General features: G+C 44.4%; 2 protein-coding genes across 5 annotated transcripts in view; one reads left to right on the top strand and one right to left on the bottom strand.

Annotated features, from left to right (window-relative positions):
* Nucleotides 1-1,889: 1,889 nt before the first annotated feature.
* LOC120409296 (probable protein BRICK1) lies at nucleotides 1,890-4,039 on the bottom strand. Its single transcript, XM_039547089.1, has 3 exons — nucleotides 3,828-4,039; nucleotides 3,387-3,469; nucleotides 1,890-2,595 (listed from the first exon to the last, which is right to left on the bottom strand). The coding sequence occupies exons 1-3, from the start codon at nucleotides 3,943-3,945 to the stop codon at nucleotides 2,569-2,571; spliced, it is 228 nt and encodes a 75-aa protein (XP_039403023.1). The 5' UTR covers nucleotides 3,946-4,039; the 3' UTR covers nucleotides 1,890-2,568.
* A 334-nt stretch (nucleotides 4,040-4,373) lies between these two features.
* Nucleotides 4,374-24,082, top strand: part of RHOA (ras homolog family member A) — a 99,557-nt gene continuing 79,848 nt past the window's right edge. For 2 of the 4 annotated variants that reach the window (XM_039547084.1, XM_039547086.1), the window contains exon 1: nucleotides 4,374-4,535. The gene's annotated coding sequence lies outside the window, so the exon portion shown is untranslated. Of the gene's footprint in view, nucleotides 4,536-23,361; nucleotides 23,441-24,082 lie in introns of all 4 variants that reach the window. The other 2 variants (XM_039547085.1, XM_039547088.1) reach the window with 2 other exon arrangements.

The raw sequence follows: 24,082 nt of genomic DNA, 5'->3' as shown, positions 1-24,082 counted from the left end.
CTAATCTCTGCAGAACAGGGGAGGGGAGACCACATGGCTCAGGACAGAGCGGGAGAGCTTTCAGTGAGTGTCTTAAAGAGACAGTGCAGGGCATCTCAGAAACTTTCCCAGCAGCGAGCACAGATGCTGTCTGCGTCTCACACACACAGTCTCTGTTGACACAGTTGCACACACTGTCACACACACACTCCGTCACCACACAGCCTGTCTCTGTGTCACACTCACCTCCCAACACATACTTGTATTATTTTTGTTGGTACTTCTTGGTACTTCCTGCAATGCACATATATTCTCTGTAATTTTATTCTTTCAAAGTGTGTTATTTTAACGTTTTTACTGGTCTATGCATGTCATAATTTTTGTTTCTCTTGCACTTAATTTAATTCTTTGAGTAGTGAGTTCTAAAATGCCTAACCTGTCTTGGCTGGAGTAATTATCCCCATTTAACATTAAAAAAATACATATTTTATCTAGGTTATTTATTTCTACTGGTGGCGCACAACTGCACATACCTTGCTGCACATAACATTTATTCCACACATGGATAGAAAAAAATCAGAGGGAACATTTACCCTGACCATTAGAAAGCTTTTTCTCATTTCCAGCCTGAATTTGTTCATGACTAGTTTATATCCATTTGTTCTTGTGCTAACAGTCCTTTAGCTTAACTAGCTCTTCACCCTTCCTGGTGGTTACCCACAATGTGTTTAGAGAGAACAATGAGATCTCCTCATAGCCACCATTTTGCTAAGCTAAACAAGCCAAGCTCTTCCAGTCTCTTCTCATAAGACAGGCCCCTTCATTTTCCTGATCATCCTACTATATCTTCTCTGCACCTGTTCCAGTTTTGAGTTTATCATTCTTGAACATGGGTGACCAGAACTGTACATGGTATTCCAAATGAGGTCTTACCAGTACCTTATACAATAGCATTAATACTTCTATCTTCACTGGAAATCCTCGCCTGATACATTCTAGGACTGCATTTGCCTTTTTCGCAGCCATGGCTCATAGTCATCCTGTGGTTAACCAACACATCCCAGGTCTCTCTCCTCTTCTGTCATTTCCAAGTGATGAGTCTCCAGCTTGTAGCAGAAATTCTTACTGTAAGACTTTAAGTGCTTTGCACACTTTGGAGTAATAAACATGGGATGAAATTCTATAACAGTGTTCACATACAGATCTTCCTGTATAATATTCGGATCCTCCTCAGTATTCATGATGCCTCCCAACTTTCTATCATCAGCAAATTTCATTAGCACATTCTTACTAACTGGGGAAAAAGACAGACCTGACACTGTAAGAGTGTGGTCCTGCTGGGTTATGGGAAGTGGGCAGGCACCAGCCCACCCATGGCTAAAGGCCCCTCCCCCAGCCTAAAGGGAAGATCTACTGAACCTGGGACACAAATGAGTACAGGGGACAACAAAAGAAAAAACAGGGATAGGTGTGATGGTCAAAATTAGGGAACCTGATGGGGACACAGAGCAGAGAACCCCAGACAAGGCCCACTGCTCCTGAAACATGTCAAGGGAGCCAGTGATGTGGCCCAGAGGAACTCTACCTGGATACGTGAATGGAGAGAGGAATAGAAGTAGGCCCCACAATTGCAGAGAACCCTTCAGCAAAGAATTTTCCCCCCCCTTCTCTCTCTCTAAAAATCACAGAAAACTAGGATCCCTGATCACTACTAATCATTTTAGGGGAGTAGGAGTGAAACACACCAGAGCGGAAATTGGTGGAGAAGGGAAGAACCGCAAGAGACAATTGCACCTCTTACAGTAACAGGCCGTTGTGACTCCTCTTGGCCATCTGCACTCCATGGCCACGCTCCTGCCCCTTTATCCCAGGAACCCCGACAATGACCTCTAGCTATAGATCAACTCAGATCCCATCAGCAGAGGCAGTTTATTGTTGAAACACAAATGAAAGACACCCCCCATGTGACACTACAGAATACAAAAAGACACAGAAAGCTCTGAAACCCACCCTGCCCAGAGAGTTTATCTTGGCACATTACCTATTCCCGTCTCCCCTCGCCAATCACACACTGCACATCTACTGCTCTGCTCACAGACTGGAAGGATGGATATAATTTGACATTTTTGCTACGAGATATGAGTTGCAGTGTTTGCTAAAGGAACTGAAACCACCAGATGAGTGGCCCGCCAACAGCATGGACACCCACTTCCTCAGCCAGTCAGCTCCCAAGAGAAGTTTTCTTCCCCCAAAGCAACCTTTGGCCAGAGAGATTCTGCAGCTGCAAAATGTAGGCGTTCTACATGCACAGCTGGCAATGAGAGAGAGATTAAGGGGTGCAGGAATACTTGACATCTGCATGAATCTGTCTGTACAAAAATCACTGAATTCAACATGCTCATTTGCATTTTATCAATTTCCTCTGGAGTCACCCTGGAGCCATGCACTGAAGGCAGGGATACTGCATCGCAGAAACAAGCTAAGGTCCCGTCACCAATAAGAAGTAATGAAGAAATCAGATGCCTGACAGTCAACTCTAGCACAGCTGCACAATCTTCTCCAGGTCAGCTCCCCACCAGCCTTCTGCAGTTAGGTCAGAGTTTCACCCTTTGTTACCTGCCAAAGGAGAGCACAGCCTGCAGTCACTAAGGGCTAGCCAGTCCGCCCACTCAGGGAAAGTTAATGAGCTCCCATACACTGGGAACTGGGTAAAAGTCATCCCTCACAGCAAGGCTAGGCCCAAGGCAGAGTCACTGATTCACCAAGATAATAAAAAATAATAATTGGAGATATACCAATCTCCTAGAACTGGAAGGGACCTTGAAAGGGCATCAAGTCCAGCCCGCTGCCTTCACTAGCAGGGCCAGTTTTTGCCCCAGATCTCTAAGTGGCCCCCTCAAGGATTGAACTCACAACCCTGAATTTAGCAGGCCAATTCTAAAACTACTGAGCTATCCCTCCCCTCAGATCTCAATTCTCTCTCCAGCCCTGTTGGCGAAAACCAATGTCACAATGTAAGTACTGCTGGGATGCCCACCAGCATGCAGAGGGCAGGTGCTCCAGGACTACTGTTCAGGAGAAAGGCCTGCAACACCACCCCTCGGTAACAACTAGCGCAGAGGGGCTCTGTGTGGGAGTCCCACACATCCCCCCCCCCCCTTACATAAAGAGAAGATTAGCTGGTGCTGGGCACAGCGTTACTGCCTAGCTGGGCGGTTTAGGGGGGATAGCAGGACAATACCCACTGGAGATAGGGTAAAAGCCGCAGAGGGGCTTGAACAGCAAGGTCCCAGCTGTCCCTGAGCTGCTAAGCATGGGCTGAGCCCGCACCGAGCTATTCGCAGGGCAACCCCTCCTCCCACGCCAGGGCTGTCCCCTAGTGTCACCTCCCCTGCTCTACCCCTCACCCTGGCCTCGATGTACTCGATCCGTCGCTCCAGCGCGGTCAGCTTCTCGTTGAGGGTGGCGAGCCGGGAGCGGCAGGACATGTCTGCGGGAGAAAGGTCGGATCAGGGGCTGCACCGGGCTCGGGCTCCGCGGTACCCGACCAGGACAGGTGCGCCCCCCCTCCGCCCACCGGGGAGCCCCGACCCCAGAACCCGCCCGAAGAGAGCGCGGCGGCCGGCGGGGCCAGGGTGGGGTGGAGCCGGGCCTGGGAGGATGGAGTCTAGAGCCGGGCCGGAAGGTCGAACTGGGTGGGTGGCGGCGAAGGTCGAGCCGGCCCGGACCTCACTAGGAGAGATGGGGGCTGGAGTCGAGGGGTGAAGGTGGAACCGGCCGGGGGAAGCGGAGGGAGGAGCCCGACCGAGCCGGGCCTGAGGGAGGAGCCGAGCCGAGCGCGCACGCACCGAAGGAGTTGAGGAAATCCGCGATCTTCTTGATGGAGCTGGTGATCACTTCGATGTACTCGCGGTTGGCCCAGTCCTGGTGGATCTCGCGCTGCACCGGGTCCTCTTGCAGCGACATGGCCGCCGCCACCCAACGCCTAGCCCCGCCCTCCGCGGCGCCGCCCAGCCCCCTGCCGAATTAGCGCATGTGCGAGGCACAGATCACCAAGGGGCCTGGGGGCGCGGAAAGCGGCTTCCCATACATGACGGAGCCCCGCCCCCTGCAGCCCTAGCCCTGCCCAAGTTGCCGATCCAAAGGGCCAGGCAACACCAGCCAGGCCGTGCGGCGTTCCCGCTTTCCCATTGTCAGGAGACACCCACGGGCTCCCAGCCCAAGATCCTGCCCCACGCGCGGCCCCGTGTCTCTAGTACCCATCCTTGCACTCTTCCCCTATTAGCCTTGAGCCGTCTCGGCCCGAGTGCGCAGGCGCAAGAACGGTAGTGGGTACCAGCGGCGTAAATAGCTCCCGGGCTTTTATAGTGCCGCTTCCCGGCAACCCTTTCGCCAACTGCGCTGATTGGCTCAGCTGGTGGCGGCGCGCATGCGCTGTGCTGTCCTGTGAGCGCGCACGTCCTGCCCCTCCTGTTGCCGTTCGCTGCTGCTGCTGCTCTGGGGGCCCGTAGAGCAGGAAGCGGCGTTAGCGAAGCGAGACCGAGTCGGGCTTGCAGGTACTGGGTGTGGACTGGGCCTGCCTTCCCCTCGCGCTCCCAACGCGGGCTGCGGGGCTGGCGCCTTTCGGCCGTATCCTGGCGCGCCCCTCCCCCCTTCTGCGGTGCGAGAGTGCAGGGCCCTGGGGACAGGGCCCCGGGGATGCCCCACCCTGGGCCTGGTGGGAAACTGGGAGCGAGGGGGTGTTTCCCCTCACTCTGAAGGGGACGTGTGAGACCTGTGGGCGGGGTATGGGGAGTTACAGGGGCAGAAATCGTTGTATTGTCTTCCTACGAGCCCAGTGGGTGATACCTCAGGGGTGGACAGGGGTCTGTCTCTCTCTGCTCTTCGCCCCCGGGCTCTGGGATGTGCCTGTGTCATGGGTGCGAGCTGGATCTGTGGAATCGTGAATAGGCGGGGAAGGTGTCCATGTGCTAATTCTCTACTAAAATTCGTGTCCCCTTATGGGAAAGTTTGAGGGCTCACTAGTCTGATTCTTCTCTGTTCAAGGCTAAACAGCTATGGTTTCAGTTTTTGCTTTAGGTTCAGTTTAATAGTAATCGTATGTTAATTTCTCTGGATTTCTGTTTTTGTTGAAGAAAGGGTGACATCTCTGCAGGGCTTGATAGTGAGAATATTTTTCAAACATGGATCTTGTGTACATACAGAAGTTGTACTGGTTTAACTTTGTGTGGGGATCAGCCTTTAGTAAACTACTTTGAGCATGTCCTTTACTTAAAGAGAACAGGCATGAAAGCCATAATAGGATTCTTTATGAGCACAAGGACATTTATGCGGTGGTGGTGGTGGTTCTGTATCCTTGAGTAAATGTTTTTTGTGTGGTGGGGTATATATTTGCTGTAATTACAGAGAGAGTTTACTGTGAAAATTGCTATTTCAGTTGGTGTAGGAAGTTGGTTTCTTGTGTTAGTACTGTTTGCTACACAGATAATTTTATTTCGTAGTGTGTATATAGCTGGCATATTTTAGGTTTTTGTAGCAGGTTCTAGTTAAGCTCACAAAGACATTTAAGTGTGTATGGTTGTCACAGAATTCAGTTTTAAATACAATTGAATTTTAAAGTTGCAGGGAAGTACTGTCAGCTGCAAATGGCATAACAACCTTACATTAAATATAGCTGAAAATTGATTGTTGCTCAATATGTCCTTTGATTATTAATAATTTCTTCCAGTGCAAGATGAAAGTAAGTGAGAGACTTCAGTACAGTGGCTAGAGCAATGAATTTTGTCATGGAAAATATTTGAAAGTACTATTGCTCAGACAGAGTAAATTTTGATTATAAAAGATCAGATTTATCAACATTTGACATGTCTAGAATGTCTTAATTTTTTTCACTTTATTCCCAGCTCTTGCTTTTCTTCTAGGACTTCTCTTCCCTGACACCCCCACAATAAGTAGGTAGATATGTGAGGAGCAGTGGGGGTCTCTTCAGATGCATTAAGCCTCACCTTCTCATATTGCAAGTCATGAAGGCTTCAGGAAAAACTAGATTACTCACAAAAATCTAGCTATGGGATGAAAGGCTTATTTCTAATATAGAGCAGATAAAACATCTGGTGTTTAGATAATCTAAATGACATAGGTTTTTAAAAAATGTGTAGTCTTACTTTTTGACGCTCAAAAATACCCAAACTTGAAGATAATACTTAAGATGTGTAACAACTTAATACTCAAGTTTTCCATGACTCAAATTGCCAGGGTACTTTGGAAATACAATGTTTACTGGTTGAGACCAGTGTCAAGTCTGTACCTCCCTGGAAGGACCCTGCTTGGAAATTTTTGCTGTTTTTCTGCAGGTGAGCTGATCGGTTGTAGCAAACTCCACCCCCTTTCTGACAATCACCAGAGCACTAGCATTTTAGATTGAAACTCTTAATTCTGGAGCATAATGGCAGTTCTGACTTGGGCTGAGATATTAAAAAATTAGAACAGTCAACATTTAATTTCAGGAAGTTTTCATAGGAATGCTTAACAGGGTGTTCAACTAAACAAAGTAAATCTTGCATTATTCCCCATAGTTTATCAAACCCAAGCTCTTGCAGATTGCCATATGGAGTGAGTGCCAAAGGCAGGGACTCTGCGCTGAAGAAACAGACAATTAAAAACACCCCAACTGATCTTATTGACCACCAGGGTGTAGGACTAGCAACTGCACTTCGGATAACCTGGTCTCTGATCATTCCAGGACTTAAGGGGTGCTTTAGCATCAACTGAAACAAAAAATGGCAAAAATGAACTCTTTTCCTCTTCCCTTCTCAATTGCTCTGGCCTCCCTGTCTGTCTCTCAACCTTTTTATCTTCAGCTCCCCTCTTATCTGTTTCCTCAAACTATTTACATGCCTCCAAATCCTGCCAATTTTTCTTTGACACAATTTCTAGAATCTGCCCAAGCCCTGACTTTCTCATTTTGACTACTGCAATGTCTTACTCTCTACCTGGCTGCAAGGAGAGTTGAAACAATTGCAGCAAGCCAGGCATTCCTTGAGAAATAGTTCTCGCTGCTTTCTGCATGAAGTCCATATCTTGCTTTTGGATGCAAAGATTTGCACTGAGACAAGTTCAGGATCCGTCAAACTTTATCACTATACAAGTCAGAAATCTGCACCCTCTGACAGGCAGACTTGGAGCAGCTAGAGACATTTCATATGCGCTGTCCATGCCAAATCCTGAGTATAAAGTGGTTTGAGAGACAAAGTTGGTGATATATCTTTTATGGGACCAACTCATCAACAGAAGTTGGTCCCATAAAAGATATTTATTCACCCACCATGTGTCTTGAATATCATGGGACCAACACAGCTACAACACCACTTCATATGTAAAGTGGTTTGCGAGATTGACATTTTGCAGAAAATCAAAGATCTGGCTTTTCTTCACTCACTCATTATATTCAGAAGTGACGTTGCTTGCTCTTTGGCCATGTTGCCAGGATGGAACACCCCAGTTCTCAAACTCTCCATTGACTTTGCCTACTGCGCTGACCACAGTAAGTCCCTCTTCAAATCTTTCAAGCTTTCCTTTACCTTCTATGTTAAATTTAAGCATCTTGTTCTCTGCAAAGCTTTATAACAACCTGGATGCTCTTATCTTCCCCATCCACTTGGTCAGAGACATGCTTCTCTGTCCTTTTAGGGCTTGTTTGAAGTTTTTGTTTTTTTACCTATAGTTAATTATCAGATTATTTGAGGTAGTTAACATATTTTGTAAAGGTTAGTCTGGACCTCCTCTAAAACTTTGTTCCAAGATTCAAACATCTGTAACTTGCTCTAGTCTAGCAGTATGTCTATACTATGATCAGGATGCATGATTGCAACACATGTTAGCATCTCCAAGCTAGCCAACTTTCTGAAAATAGCAGTGTAGCTGTGGAGGCACACGCTTTTAAGGATGTGTGCCTCCCCCCCCCCCCTTTAGGTTAAGTTATTTAGGTTTATAAGTAATTGCTTTTAAATTAAAATAAAAGCCTGGTGCCACTTTCTTTTATAAGAGAAGCCTTTAATGTCCGCTCACGCTAGTCTGTGAGCCACTTCATCTGCAGCTCCTTATTCCTAAACACCTCTCCTTTCTTAAATCAGCCTGCCATGTCTTCTCTCTCTTCTTCCAAGTCCCTCCTTAAAATACACTTTTTCAAAAGGTCTTTTGACCTTCAACTCATTAAAGTAGTACTAACAAAGTAGGTGACTGAAAATCTTTACCAAAAGGGTGAAAAAATAAATCTCAGAGCCAGTGGCACATTTGGAACTTTTCTTCTCAGTTATGCTGTTTTCCATTCCCTTTCTATTCATTTGTGCTGTTCCCAACCACCCTTTCTGCATTTATACACTTTTTTTTGGTAAGATCTGGTTTACACACAATTTTTATGCCAATGTAATTTTCAGTTGGGGGTATTGTTAATAATTATACTGGTAAAAACCCTCGAGTGGATGCAGTTTTATTAATATAAAGGTGCCTGATACCAGTACAGCTCATTACCTTTCCCATATGGAAATAACTGTCCGTATAAAACACTTCTTTAGTGATGTTACTGCATCCACTCAGGGTAGGGTGGGGCATGGAGGGCTTGCGCAGCTTTCACTATACCAGTATAGTATGCAGACAATAGTGCAAGCTCTTGTTTTCATGCCTTTCTCTAAAGCTCCAACCACACTGCTGCCGTACCAAAAACAGCCAAGATAATTGCTAGCACTTTGGATTGAATCTGGAAATGAAGCTGTTGCAGATACTTGAGCAGTTCAATCCACTGCTGTGATAGGTGCCCTGACAAACCTAAAATAAATAGCTGCAGCATTCTTCTATAACTGAAGCTTCTAGAGTAGCCTTAAATAGAGTGCATTGCAGTACTTTAACCTGGAGGTGACAACGGTCTAGATAAAGGTTGTGAAGTTTGCATTAGAAAGGAATAGCTGTCTTGTTGGCTGTAGCTGATGCACCATCCCACATATCATCACTGCTACTTGAGGATCCAATAAGACACACAGCTATAATCAATTTTAGTGGAAGCTAGTCATACTCCTTCAATAATGGTGCTGATACCACTTCTTCCTGTTCTCTGCTGATCAACAAGTATCACATCAGTCTTATCTGGGTTGAGTTGTAGCCTGTTTACTTAAATCTAAACATCTTTCCCAATCAGAGGCAGAGTAATGACATCACAGAGTCTGCGTGCAGTAAAGAGTGATTCATAGATTATTAGGGTTGGAAGAGACCTCAGGAGATCATCTAGTCCAACCCCTTGCTCAAAGCAGGACCAATCCTCAAATGGCCCCCTCAAGGATTGAACTCACAACCCTGGGTTTAGCAGGCTAATTCTCAAACCATTGAGCTATTCCTCCCCTCCCAGGTTAAGATGGCATTGATAGCAAACCTGTCTAATGTTTCCATCATAGAAACCTAGAGAACTGCTATCTGGAGTTCTGTATGCACATTTATGCAGCACTGTTTTCTCAATTTGGCATCTCAATCTGATGCGTGCTTTAGGCAAACGATTCTCTAGTCCTTGTTTAGAATTAGAAATCCTCAGCCTATTTCCCGGGGGATTGTACTGCTAGCTGTACTCCTATAAAAAGAATATTCAGAGGCTCCCTGGAAGGAAGGCTAATTACCATGGTAACTAGGTTGAAAGTGTTACCTTTGCGTATTCATAATATCCATGCACCTTCCCCTCTTCCACAGACTTCTAACCTTATGGGACTCTGCAGTTTAGCAGAAGAATTGGGTTGGGTGGGGGACTTCATGACTACTTGTAATCTTGCCTCTAAACTTTTAGTGCTATGAGGGGACTTGCATGTGGTCCAAACAGGCACTGCTTTTCCAGAAGCTCAATGTTGCTGCAGTGGAAAGTGTCATTCTACAAATGTGAATACAAAAATGCAATTGTCTCCAAGAAGCACGGTGACTGTTAAATAGCCTCTTCTCCTATGGGTCTGTCTGCTCTCTTCTGTCCCAGCAAGAGAAGATAAGTACCAGAAGAAAAGAGGAGGTCAAAGGAATTGAGGTGGTGCATCTAAAAGGTTTATCCTCAAGTCCTTGTCCGTAATGCAGGAGTACTAGAAGTGTCAGGGATGAGAGTAACAAAGTGGGTGAGGTGACCTGAAGAAGAGCTTTGTGTAGTTTGAAAGTTTGTCTCTCTGACCTGCAGAAGTTGGTCCAATAAAGGATATTCTTTCTTAATCTGCCTGTGTCTCTAATATCCTGGGACTGACACAGCTACAACTGTACTGCATACAGGGATCAAAGTAGAAAGAAAGAAGGCAGACTTTTTTTCTCCTTACTTGAATGCAAATCTAATAAAAGCACTTCACACACATTAGTGAATGTGCACAAATTCCCTGTAACTACATCAATATTAACCTAATTTTGCTTAATATGATCTTAGTTTCCATGGTATTACATGAAGTGCTCTCAAAAGTAGCCAGGAAGGACACACATTATATAAAACTGGTCAACACCAGTTTGTTGAATAGTATTATCATTAATTTGATACACACAGTCCATGTTTGACACTGTGCAAGGCATGGAAAGGCACAGAACCAGGGGGTTCACAGTTTTAAACTGCTTCTGCTAGTGTTTGCAGTGCTTGCTGAGCTACCCAACAGCAGCTTCATCAGCACAATTAAGGGCTCTAAGGCCACCTTGAAATCTAGTCAGTTGACACTCTTCTACAGCATGCGTCATTGACTGATGGAGGCCACAGGGACAGAGTGGGTCGTCCTGCAGACCCCATGTTTAGAGATTGGCTGTGCATATTCCTTGGCCAGTTTGGAGCTTGTTCAGCAGAGCCCAAAGGTGACGTGGTAGGTCAAATCCAGGAAGTTGAATGCTTGGATCAGCAATAAGGAAACCATTCCAAATGTCTTTATCCAACCACTCACCGTGCCATAGGGTTGCTGTTGACAGATTCAGATCTGGCAGTTGAAACCATAGTGGACACCTCAAAGTAAGTTGTGCTTTGGGGTGACTGAAAATGTCCATGTACAGTGAGAGACCTGGATAGGCAAGTAGCTTTTCCACCAATCTGGCTGTAGACTCTCTGCGATGATTTGGGGGGGGGGGGGAGGGATGGGGGAGGCTGTGTTGTTCAAAACTGGTAGCCATGGGAAAGGCGTGAGATTCAGGGTACCTGTGTTGATATACATGGTCGAGTTCAATTTGACGTCAGCCAATTTAGTGTGGGGCAAATGATACCACACAGGGGCACAGTATTGCACTGAGGAATAGCAGAGTGCCAAAGCCAGTGTGCAAAGTCTGTACACCTGTATCCCATGTCAAACCAGCTAATTAGTTGATTAGTTTGTTGCTGGCCTGACTTTTTTAGGTGGTCATGGAAAGTCAAAGAGCAGTCCAGTTTGACAAGGTAGAGTGGTTTTGCGTCATGTTTCAGTTGTTTTCCATTGAGGAAGATATTTAACTCATATTTAATGCTTGCATTGTGGAGGTGGAAGACACTCAAAACTGTCTTAGTCACAGCTGGTAGGCGCTTCCAACTGCTATTAGTCTGCCATCTTGATGTTCTCCATTCAGTGAAAGAGCATGACTGGGATGTCATCGGCATAGATAAATTTGCGTGACAGTCAGTGGCAGGACATTTGTGCACAGAGTGAACACAGGGTGAATGCAAACACAGAGCCTTGGGATAAGCAGTTGGATTGCCTTCTCCATACATTGTTCTGTCTCCCATATGTACCCAAAAATGCCTTTCACGAAGTAGAAGTTCAGCAATATCCACCAACCATGCTGGGAGAGCTTTTGACAGTTTTACCAGAAGACCAGCATGCCATATTTTATCATAGGCTGCTGTCTGGTTCAAGGAAACCGCTCCTGCCTTCAAGTTCCATTGAAACCTGTTTTCTTAAATTGGGAGAGAGAGATGATGAGTGATGGTATAAACCAGACTTCTGTAATGTCTTGGACTTAGTACCGTGCAGCATTCTGATTTTTAAACAATAGTGCTGTACAATATCAATAAAGCACACATTTAAACAGATTAACAACTGGCTGGCTGATTCTTCTCAAAAAGTCAGTGGGCAATTGTTGAAAAAGGAGTTAGTGGGAATCTGCAAGGATCAGTTCTTGTAGGGCTGCACTATTCAATATTTTTTATCAATTATAAGTAAATATAAAGTCACTGCTGAAAAAACTTATGACAAAAAGACTGGAGTGGTAAATGACTGCTCTGTAATGACTGCCCAGAGAATGCAGGCTATTACAAGAATGGAGCATTAGCTCCAAAACTTTATTGGTTCACGTATCACCTTCTTAAAAAGTTGTTGTGAAGTGAGTGGATGGAACATCAACCTTATGTACCACCAGTGGTACACATACCAGTTTGGGAATTCCTGGAATGGAAACAGGGTTCTAATGGACAAACATCTCCATGTGGGCTCTCAATGTGATGCTGTGGCAAAAAGGGCTAATATGATCCTTGGATGTATAAACAAAGTAGTGAGTGGGAGTAGGGAGGTGATTTTACTTCTGTATGAGGCATTGGTGTGATTGATACTGGAATACTGCATTCTGTTCTTGTGTCAACATTTGTAGAAGGGATGTTTGAAAAACTGGAGAGGGTGCAGAGAAGAACCAAAAAAAACTATTTGAGGATGGAAAAGGTGATTTACAGTGAGAGGCTTAAATCCGTTTAGCTTATTGGAAAGAGGATCAAGAGGTGATTTGATTACTGTATAAGTACTTTCACAGACAGAAAATACTGAGAACTAATGGGTTCTTTTAGAAAATAGGGCATGAAAAGAACCAATGGCTGGAAATTGAAGGCAGAAAATTAAAATTAGAAATAAGACTAACATTTACCAGTGAGTGTGATTTAGCCAATGGAACAGACTGCCAAAGGAAGTGGTGGATTTGCCGTATCGTGAAGTCTTCAAATCAAGGCTGGAAGCCTTTCTGGAAGAGATGCTTTAGTCAATCACAAGCTACTGAGCTCAATACAAGGGTAACCGGTTGCAATTCAGCGGCCCTGTCTGATACCAGGTATAATACTGATGATCTAAAGGTCCTTTCTTGCTGAAAAATCTGTGAATGCTGACACTTACCCAGAGAAGGAATTGAAGTCAGTTTAGACTGTGGAGCGTAGGTGTGAAATGCTGTCTGTGAGAAGCACTACTAAGGAGGTGGTCCTTTATATTCTGCATTATATGAAGCTTCCAAATGCTGGTCAGGTATAACCACAAGTGGGGTGCATGGCAGTAATGCAGTCTGAAGGAGCTGCCTTGTGAGTTCCATATCCAGAAGAGATCTCCATCTCATAACAAGGTGAAGAGGAAAAAGCATTTTGACTGCTGCTGCTTGATCTAAAAGCAGCAGGGATCCAGCAGGGACCCTAGGTTGTGCGATTCACTGACAAAAGGTGTAAAAACCCTCTATATGGGAACAGATATCAACTCTTGTTATCTCCTCTGAATGCTTTCCCCAGCTCACCAGCACTATCTATATTGAGTCTCAGCCAGCTAGCCATCATCCAAACTGTAGTCTTAAACACTGGGATAGCTGAGACTGCACCTTCCACATCTGATTTGAAAAGAAAAAAGTGTAAATGACATATTGATGTCTGCAGCCTGTACTACCTTATTAGCTTGCCTGACAGCCTCCTATTCTCCTTGTCCTTACAATACAAGCTCAAGGAGGTATTCAGTTAAATGTGTAACTAAACTTTGGAACTCACTGCCACAAGTGATTTTTAAAGCCAAAAATTTAGCATGATTCAAAGAAAGATTGGACATATATACATGATAACAAAAATGTCCAGAGTTGTTGCAAACAGAAATTTTGGAAGAGAGAGAAACCCTCATTCTTCAGGGATTAAACAAACCTCTACCTATATAGATTGGTTAGGAGAAACTTTTGGGAGGGGGCAGAATATCGCACAAATACATTCTGTGGAGTTTGTTCACTATCCTCTGAAGCATCAGGTACTGGTCACTGTCAGAGATGGGATACTGTACAAGATGGATCATGGGTCTGATCCAGTCTGGCGATTCCTATGTTACATGTACGCTGAATGGGAAGGGTTACAAAATAGAACTTTGTGGTGTCCTCTACAAGAAAAAAGAGGAGCAAATGCTCAGCACATCCTGGGTTCTTTCTTGCTGCCTAGTAGCAGTGATAGCAGGAATTTAGAGTGACATGACTAAGATGCTAACAAATAGGCAAACTCATTAAAATCTGCTTTGATACTTGAGCAAAGCAAGTGATATCCCATCTTTATAAAAAACCCTATTGTTATTCTATTTTGAAATCTTGACAACTAGACCAATACACCTACATAGGAACAAACCAGCAAAACATCTATAAAGGAAAATAGTGCCTCTTTAGTCTACTATAGAACTTTGAACTTGTCCAAAAAAAGAATGGATAAAGGATAACTGGTTGTTCTAAGGGCTTGCAAGTTAGTGCGCAATAAAGGAGTCCCATGCGCACTAGCTCCCTCCCCACCCACACTGGCAAGGCACGTAGAGCGCTCTGACTCTGCCGCTAGAGTGCTCCTGGTACTCCACCTCGGCGAGAGGAATAACGTTTGCTGTGCCTTGGCTACAATGCACGGGCGTCAGTGTGAACGAGGTGTTGCATTACTGCGCTATGATCGGCCTCCGGAAATGTTCCATAATCCCCTTAAGTCAAGTGACCACTCTTGTCATTGTTTTGAACTCCTGTAGGAATGCGGAAATGCCCTTTCAAAGTTCCGTGTCTGATAGCCAGCATGCAAGCCATTACTGTGGAATGCTGTGTGTGAGAGAGGCGGGGGGGAGGGGTCTGCTGCTTTCTGAACTTACAAGACAGCATGTTGACATGCTCTCAAACCCCCCCCAACCCACCCTCTCTCCCCTCACATACACACAACACACTCTGTCACACTCCAACTTCCCCCCCCATTTGAAAAGCACGTTGCAGCCACTTGCATGCTGGGATAGCTACCACAATGCACTGCTCTCTGTGGCCGTTGCAAGAGCTGCTAATGTGGCCATGCCAGTGCGCTGTCAGCTGTCAGTGCGTACAGACAGACTACAGCACTTTCTCTACTGCACTCTACGAAGGCGGTTTAACTCAAAGCACTTTACATCTGCAAGTGTAGCCATGCCCTAACTTACTTGGACTTTCACAGAGCCTTTGACAGAGTTCCTCACAAGAGGCTAGTAGCTCATAAGTAAGTTCTGTCATGGATTAGAAACTGGCCAAGAGACAGAAAACAAAGAACCAGAATAGTCAATTTTCAACATGGCCAAAGGCTAACAGCAGGGAGCTGCAAGGTTCTGTACTAGGGCTGATGTTGACCTTATGCTTTTCCCAGAGACAAAGTGGGTGAGGCAATATTTTATTGGAAGAAGAGTTCTGTGAAACTTGAAAGCCCCCCCTCCCTCCCCCTGCCCCCAACAGAAGTGGGTCCCATAAAAGATATTACTTCACCCATCTTCTCTCTCTCTCTCTCTCGTACCCTGGGAGCAACACAGCAGCAACACCAGGTCATTTAATGTATTAAAGTGGCAACATTTGCAGATGGCAAAGACTAGAGAAAACTTCAAGTAGAAAGAACTGAACAGGTATCTGGGACGCAGAATGAAAAATGAAGTTAACTGTGGACAAATGCGCAGTTATACCTGATAGAAGGAATAATTTGATCTACTTCAGACACCCCACTGGCTTCTAAATTAACTGTCATTTAAGCCATGAGTTATTGTAGTCAACTAATGAAAACATTTGAACAATTTGCAGCAGTGGTCAGGAAAAATGCATCCCAACACTTTTCTATCTAATTCTATATACTATAAATATTTTAATGCCAATATTTAAATTGATGGTACACCATCAAATGGAATATATTTTTTCAGTGATCATCACCTATCTCAGAAAGACTGTAGAAGATATTGAGGAGCTCAGAGATAGGCAACAAAATTATTAGAGGCATGAAAAGACAAAATCCTTATGAAGAGACTGGAAATGTGTATTGTTAAGCAGAAGCAAATGGCTGTGATAGAGAGATTTGTTATTTTGTATAGTATAGAGAAGATAAATTGTGTGCCACATATTCCCCTGCCCATAATACCACAATAAAGGGATACTAAATTTTCATATGAAAGGCAGCAAATTTAATCAATTTTACATCAGTGATTAACCTGTGGAACAGATAGCCAGTTGGTGTATGTCAACACAGCAATTTGAGCCTGGGCTCAAGCCTAACTCCCCCTTGCGTCCACACACCCATTGTGTTAACCTAGGGTCCGAGACTGTGTTAAGCTGGAACATAGGGTCCAGGCCTATAGCTTTCCTGTGTGCACACAGCCTTGGCTTGACTCTGGTCCTGAAAATCCTCCGGATATATTCTAGAGTTCCTAGGGCCAGAGGAGCAGCACTCCAGGCAGCCAGCGCAGCAGTCAGAGGTGCCATTATTGGCTGACCAATGGTGCTCCCTGTTCCTGCTCCTCTTGTGGTGATGGCAGCTCCTGTTCCAGCTCCTCTTTGCTGTTGTGTGAAGCTTGGCTGGAGCAGGGAGCAAAGCTGACAGGCAGGAGGTGGCTCCCTGCTGCTGGGATGTTGAGGGTTATCCCTCCCTCAGCAGCACTGAGCTGGGAGCTCTGCTGTTACCCCTTCCTGCAGGACAGTGCTTGGTCACCATCCTCCTCTCTGGTCCTTACTCCTGGGCTGCCCTTCCCCTTCCTGGGGCTGCATGTGCAGGGACACCCAGGATGTGTGCACTGTCAGGACAGTGAGTGGGAGCCAGCCTCAAAACTTCCCCACAGCCCCCCATGGATCTTTTATGCCTACCTCCTGGGGTGTGGCGGGGCAGATATAAGGGATCCCGAGGGGTGCTGGAGCACCCTGTACCCCATGCCCTGGGGATGCACTTCATTGCTCTTCAACCAGCAGCAGCCAGGCTGGAGGTATGTGCGTGCGTGTTTTTCATCTGAAACCTGCATTTTATGTCAAACTTCAAAACAGATAAAAATAAATAAAACCAAACACATGCTTCCATTCAATGTCCCATTTTAAAAATTAAGAATCACTAAAAGTTTTAATTTTCATACTTTGACAGCCCTGGAGCCTGATGCCTAGTTACCCTTAGAACAGGTGCACGAGGACATTTTCCTGCCAGTGTGACTCCCCCTAGAGGGGGAGAACCCAATTCTCAGATTAGATGGTAGTTCAGTATAAAGCCTCAAACTGCAGTCACTCTACTGGGACAGCTATCAAAGGAGCTCATTATGCAGTTTGTGTCTTCCTTATGGGCACCTGAGTCCCATCAGTAGCACCATCACAGTTAGGAAAAAGGGTGGGCAGTAGAGTTTTCCTTCAGCGCAACACATTTATAGGGCTAGAGTATTGACCCTGGGGGGTGTGGTAGGTACTCTGGGATAAGGTTACTTTAACTTGGATCTGTGCACCACAGTGTGGATTCTAGAGCCCTAGGTTCAAGCACAGTTCAGAAAATCCTTAACCTAGGGTTAAAATGCTATGTAGATGCTCAAACCAGGGTTTTCTGATGCAGGTCAGCTGATTTGAGTCCCTCAACACTAGGCTTACACTGTGTAGACCTACTCTTGATGTCACTGGGATCAAGAGCTTAGCGGGATTCAGAGATTGGCTAGGGGTGTGTGTGTGTATAGATGGATATAGATATAGGCAATGAGAATATCCACAGTCAAATTAGCTTGGATTAAAAATAAACTGAAAGATATAAACTTGTAGTTTGTAAGCCAACTTCCATTACATAAGAAATTTCCCCAACAGGCCGTTTATTCCATTATTGTCCATTATGTTGCACCTTCCTCTGAAGCATCTGGTGCAGGTCACTGTGAGAGACAGGACACTATACTGAATGAACCTTGTCTCTAATCTGGTTTGGCAATTCCTGTGTTTCCGGCCTCCTTTGCTAGTGTTATGCTTCCAATATAACTGTTATGGAAGCTACAATGCAGTTATATTGGAAAGCTGCTCCTCAGTTATTACTTCCTTCCTTCATTTTCCCCCCCACTCTTGGTATCATTTCCCTAATATTGAGTAAAATTCTGTGGTCAAGTATTGAAAATCAGGCAAGAAATCTTTAAGTTCTGAAAAACAAAGTGTCTTGTTGCTGCCGTAATATGTTACCCTTTTAAAAATGGTTGTTAGTCCAGTATTATTGTGGTGTTGCAGCAGGTCTTTAGGTTGTTGGTATTGGAAAGTACTTATTTTTCCTAAGGGCTTGGCTACACTTGCGAGTTACAGTGCATTAAAGGAGCCCCAGGCACACTACCTGTCCACACTGACAATGCACGTAATGCGCTCTGACTCCATGGCTAGAGCACTCCTAGTATTCCACCTCGGCGAGCAGAATAACGTTTGATGCATCCCCGTTGGAGTGCCCCAGCGTCAATGTGAACGAGGTGTTGCATTACTGTGCTGTGATCAGCCTCCGGAAATGTCCCATAATCCTCTTAAGTCAGCTGGCTACTCTTGTCATTGTTTTGGATATGCCCTTTGAAAACTCCATTTGACAGCCAGCATGCTTACAGAGAGAGAGAGAGAGAGAAGGTCTGCTGCTGTCTGAACGTACAAGACAACATGCTGACATGCTCTCAGCCCCCCCAAAACCCACTCTCTCCCCCCCCATACACTCCCTGTCACACTCCACCCCATCCCACCCCCTTCCCGTTTGAAAAGCACATTGCAGCCACTTGCATGCTGACATAGCTACCACAATACACTGCTCTCTGTGGCCATTGCAAGAGATGCTAATGTGGCCACGCCAGTGCGCTGTCAGCGTGTACAGACTACTGCGCTCTACGAAGGCTGGTTTAACTCAAAAGTGCTCTACATCTGCAAGTGTAGCCATGCCCTAAAAATCTGCTGGGCAGTGCATGTAATTTCTCTTTCTGCAAATGAGCCCCAAATCAGACCCTGCAAAGGGTCTATTGAAACATTCACTGTAGGATCACAAACCAGTTTACTGTATAACTTGGCTGCGTGTCTCTTTCTAACATTGAGATTAACAAAAGAGAGGGTTTTTAGGAGAGGGTTTCCTGCTTCTGCACATTATAGTTAGCTTCTAACCATTGGTTTTCTTTTTAAAATTTAAAAAAAGGAAACTTCTGAAACTACTTTTTTAAAAAAACATTAAGATTGATCTTTGATCAATTTTGAAAACCTTGGTGAACCCTTATTAATATTTCATTGAACTTTCAGCATAGACACTTTCAGCAGTAGAAGTGGAGAAGGCAGGATATGCATTGATTCATGAGGTCTCTGCTAATGGCTGACATTCAAAGCAGAGTGTCTGGAGGTGGCAGCTGCAAAATGGATTAGTTAGTGAAAGGAAAGCAGAATGAGCTGTCCCACACTCATTACTGTAATAGTTGAGAAGCCAAGCAAATTCTTCAAATCCAAGAGTAGCATGCCACTCTGGCTGCTAGCTGAATTGTATGTTGTAACTCAGGATTTGCCTAGATAGAAAAAATGATTTGTGTGTGGATCAGGTAAGTTAAAATGTGTTAGCTAACCCAACCTAACCTTGATTGTTTCTCCCAGTCTAGACAAACTAAGGGTATGGCTACACTTGAGATTTACAGCGCTGGTGGAGGCTTTCCAGCGCTGCGATTAGTAAATGTCCACACCTGCAGGGCACATCCAGCGCTGCAACTCCCTGGCTGCAGCGCTGGCCGTACACCTGGGTCTGCCTGGGGAATAAGCATTGCAGCGCTGGTGATCCAGCGCTGGTCGTAAAGTGTGGCCACACACCAGCGCTGCTATTGGCCTCCAGGGTATTAGGAGATATCCCAGAATGCTCTTAACCCCTTTGTTTTGTTATGCAGCCTCTCTTTGTTTTGTTGTGAACGCGGGGCTCCGCTCTGCTGCGGGAGCTGCTTATCTAAAAAAACAAACACAGCTCCTGTTTGCTGTGATCAATCTGTGAACAATCAAATGAGATATCCCCCCTGCCTGCCTGATTCACTGGGGTTGAGTGTTTGCTTTTTGCTTGAGGAGAGAAACAGCAGTGAGAAAGGGAGTCGGCAGCTGCTTATCTGGTCTGCAGGCTGTTTGCAGTTAACACTAAGGGGTCGGAAAAAGTTTCTGATTTTGCAAAAGCAGGGAGCCGATTCACAGTGTCGGCTCCAAAAATCCTCTCTCTCTCTCTCTCTCCTTTGCTCCCTGTCACACTACACTCCACCCCACCCTACCCACCTCTTTTGAAAAGCACGTTGCTGCCGCTTGAACGCTGGGATAGCTGCCCATAATGCATCACTCCCAACAGCGCTGCAAATGTGGCCACACACCAGCACTGGTAGCTGTGAGTGTGGCCACACACCAGCACTGTCCCTGCACAGCTGGACGACCAGCGCTGTAACTCCCAGCACTGCAATTCTCAAGTGTAGCCATACCGAGTGGAAAGTCTCAACCATCTCACTGACTGTCAGAAACATCCAGAAGATTATTTTTTTACCCTGTTGCTTTAAAGAAGAATGTACTTTTAAAAAAGCCTCAGAATCAGTAATGAAAAGATGACAGAGTTATTCAATAAGCATTATACGTTATCAAAAGTGCATATGTTAAAATATATGGGCTTTTAAATATCTTATCCAAACAATGAGAAATTAGCAAGTGTGGTATGTTAGTGTTACGACTGAGTATCTGTTTGAAATGAGAGCAGGGTTTCCAGCAACTGTCTGTGGAAAAACTATATCAGAAGGCTGTACACATTGTATAGGAGTAGGAAATAGTTTCAATAACATTTGGTGATAACTTTGAAATAACTGCTTTTTGTTGGCAGATGTGTCTCCTGGGACTAGACTTGACTCCTAACTTCTAAATCCAGTTTCTAAAAACTATATTTGGAGAAGCAATCTTGTTTATTTAGATGTATCCAAGTTGCACATTTGAGGGAGGCAAGGGAAGAGAAAATAGGAAGAACTTATTTTTATAAAAATTGTCTCTTAATATTCACTTTATGATATGGCCATTAAACAGCAGAAGATTTAATCATAACTTTCTGATTTTTGTAGTTTGATTTTTATTCTGATGTGTAGCTTCAGAGGAGCAGCCCAACCCAGGAAGTGATGAGATGAGTCAGTTATCCAGTGGTCCACGCTAGTTCAGAAAAGAAGCTATTCTCAAGGGCCCTGCGTCCCCTGAGGCATAGAGGAGCTGGTCGCATTCTTGCTCAGGCTGGATTGATTTTAAGTCATTTTATCTCAGTCCAATTCTAATAATTTAAATCAGTGAGTGGAAAATTTGGATTTAAAGAAAGCTTAATTGTTTTGTTTGCGCTTCTTCATTACCTTCCTAAAGAAAATATCAATTTATGAGAATGAGCCAACATGTTGATTTGACTTACCACAAAATGTAGCCTTTATACTAGATCTGGTATGCCTTTATGCTAACCAGAAGAATACACTGTAACTATACACATTTATTTATGTAATTACAGTGTTATAGAGTAAGAATTTGAACATTTTAATATGATACATTTTTCAGTAGGTTAGAAAATGACTGTTGTACAGGATTTCTTGTTTAATAGGTTGAACATAAATCATTGTGCTAAAAGAATACAACTTAAAAATTAGGAAATGAAAGATTGCATGGGCAGCTAAAACCAACTTGCATGTCAATTTGCATGTCCAGCCTGTGCACTTACTGAGGACAGGATCCTGTGGAAAAAACAGAATGTGATCCTGCAATTGAAGACTCTATTGTATTGGGTCAGAATTGTGCAGGCAGCCATAACTCTTTCATTTTCCAACTTTTGAGAGTTTGACTTTGCAACCGAGAGTTATTTTAGCATAGTTTGTCTATGTAACTTCTGGTTTTTTAAAAGAAAAAGATAAACTGTTGTGCAACTGTAACAACCACCTTCTTCCACATCCTGAATCACCCTCAGGGTTTGAACCCCAAACTGTCAGCTCCACAGTACAGGCTGCTACTTCTTGAGCTACAGGATTTAATTATATTAGCTGTCAGCAGGGAAAGGGTATTTTGCCAGAAGAGGGGATGGGAGTCGGGCCCCACCTGGCTGACCCTCTCCTGCCTCCAAAATGGGAGGAGCTCCTGCCCCAGAGCAAGATTGGCCACTGAGTCCAAGGAGTATTTAGGAGGTGCCAGACCTACAGCATATCTCTCTCTCTCACTGCATGGGAGTTTTCCAGGCTCCTACTCTATTTGGTGCTCTCAAAGGGATTGAGGGTAAACGTGCCGCTGAAGCAATCTGCTGGATCAGAAGGCTAACAGGGTGAGGGGCTTCCCCCGCTACAACTCCTGTCAGCTTCCATGTTTTCCCAATGTAGTACAATGTGTGTTGCTGCTGCTGGTCTGGTGACAGGCCTCAGAATGTTCATTTTGGAAGGTTGTCAGATTTTTTTCTGAGGAACGAAAGTGAAAGAAGGCAAAGGGCATTTTTTAGCACTTCATGTGTCAGCCAAATCTAGAATTTCATGAGGCAAAGAAAAGACACTTCTATAGTCTGAAGGTGTTCCCTCTGTCTAATATCAAAAGCCTGCTGCAAACAGTAATGGTGGGAGAGCTTTTTAAAGGAAAATGTAGCAAGAATCCTTTTGTAATGGAAAGTATTAAGCAACCTAAACAGAGTGGCTGATACCAGCTTCCCCCCCCCCCCCCCCGCAATAAAAGATTTACTTATCATTTGTGACAACCTGAATTTGAGTGAAAGTTGAATTCAGTCTAGCACCAACATTTTAAAAAATGTTACCTTAAATGTGTGGATACATTTAAGAAAGTTTATCAAAACATGTTTCACATCTACAGCTAACAGATTTACTAAACAAAGGAAGCTTTATGTGTAATCATTGAATTCATAGATTCTATTGTGACGATCTAGTCTGACCTCCCATATAGCACAGAGTATAGAATTTCTGAAAATTATAACTAAAGCATATCTTTTACAATAACATCCTATCTTGATTTAAAAATTCAGTGGTGGAAAATCCACCATAACACTTGGTAAATTGTTCCAATGGTTAATTATTCTCACTGTTAAAAACATAGGCCTTATTTGGGGTCGGGAAGGAATTTTCCTCCAGGGTAGATTGGCAGTGGCCCTGGAGGTTTTTCGCCTTCCTCCGCAGCATGGGGCAGGGGTCGCTTGCTGGAGGATTATCTGCTACTTGAAGTCTTTAAATCAGGATTTGGGGACTTCAACAGCTGAGTCAAGGGAGAGAATTATTTCAGGAGTGGGTGGGTCAGCTTTTGTGGCCTGCATCTTGTGGGAGGTCAGACTAGATGATCATAATGGTCCCTTCTGATCTTAAGTTCTATGATTCTGTGATTTCTGGTCTGAATTTGTCTAGCTTCAACTTCTAGCCATTGGATTTTGTTAATTCCTTTCTCTGCCAGATTGAAGAGCCTATTGTTAAATATTGAGAGCACCAGAACTGGACACAGTAGAGTGGTTTCACCAGTGTCAAGTATAAAGGTAAAACAACCTCTCTACTCCTACTGTTTTTGCATCTCACAATTGCATTAGCTCTTTTGACCATAGTGTCACACTGGGAGCTCATGTTCGTGGATAATCCACCATGACCCCCAAAACTCTGTCAAAGTCACTGCTTCCCAGGATAGTGTCTCCAACCCTGTAAATACAGCCTGAGTTCTTTGTTCCCAGATGTACACGTTTATGTTTGGTTGTATTAAAACACACATTGTTTGCTTGTGCCTAGTTTGCCAAGCAAGCTAGATAGTTCTGAATCAGTGACCTGTCCTCTGTTATTTACCACTGCCCAATTTTTGTGTCATCTGCGAACTTGATCAGTGGTGTTTTTGTGTTTTGTTCCAGGTCATTGATAAAAATGTTAAATATCATAGGGCCAAAAACTGATCTTTGTGGGACTTCACTGTAAACAGACCTGCATGATGGCAATTCCCCATTTACAGTTACATTTTGTGATCTTAGCCAGTTTTTAATCAATTTATCAAGCATCATGTTTACTTTATATCATTCTATTTTTAATCAAAATGTCATGCAGTACCAAGTCAAACGTCATACAGAAGTCTAAGTATATTACATCAACACTATTACCTTTTGTCAACCAAATTTATAATCTCATTAAAAGCAAGT

Source organism: Mauremys reevesii, linkage group 7, assembly GCF_016161935.1.
Source record: "Mauremys reevesii isolate NIE-2019 linkage group 7, ASM1616193v1, whole genome shotgun sequence".
NCBI lineage: Eukaryota > Metazoa > Chordata > Testudines > Geoemydidae > Mauremys > Mauremys reevesii.
Note: the sequence above shows the minus strand (reverse complement) of the source record. Positions and strands in the feature narration are given on the sequence as shown.

What these genes read in the sequence shown, in the direction of transcription:
- LOC120409296 (XM_039547089.1), bottom strand. Translation starts at nt 3,945, where the DNA reads ATGTCGCTGCAAGAGGACCCGGTGCAGCGCGAGATCCACCAGGACTGG. An exon ending in GGATTTCCTCAACTCCTTCG is followed by an intron (nt 3,470 to 3,827) that starts GTGCGTGCGCGC and finishes TTTCTCCCGCAG; the next exon opens with ACATGTCCTGCCGCTCCCGG. An exon ending in TCGAGTACATCGAGGCCAGG is followed by an intron (nt 2,596 to 3,386) that starts GTGAGGGGTAGA and finishes CTCCTTTGGCAG; the next exon opens with GTAACAAAGGGTGAAACTCT.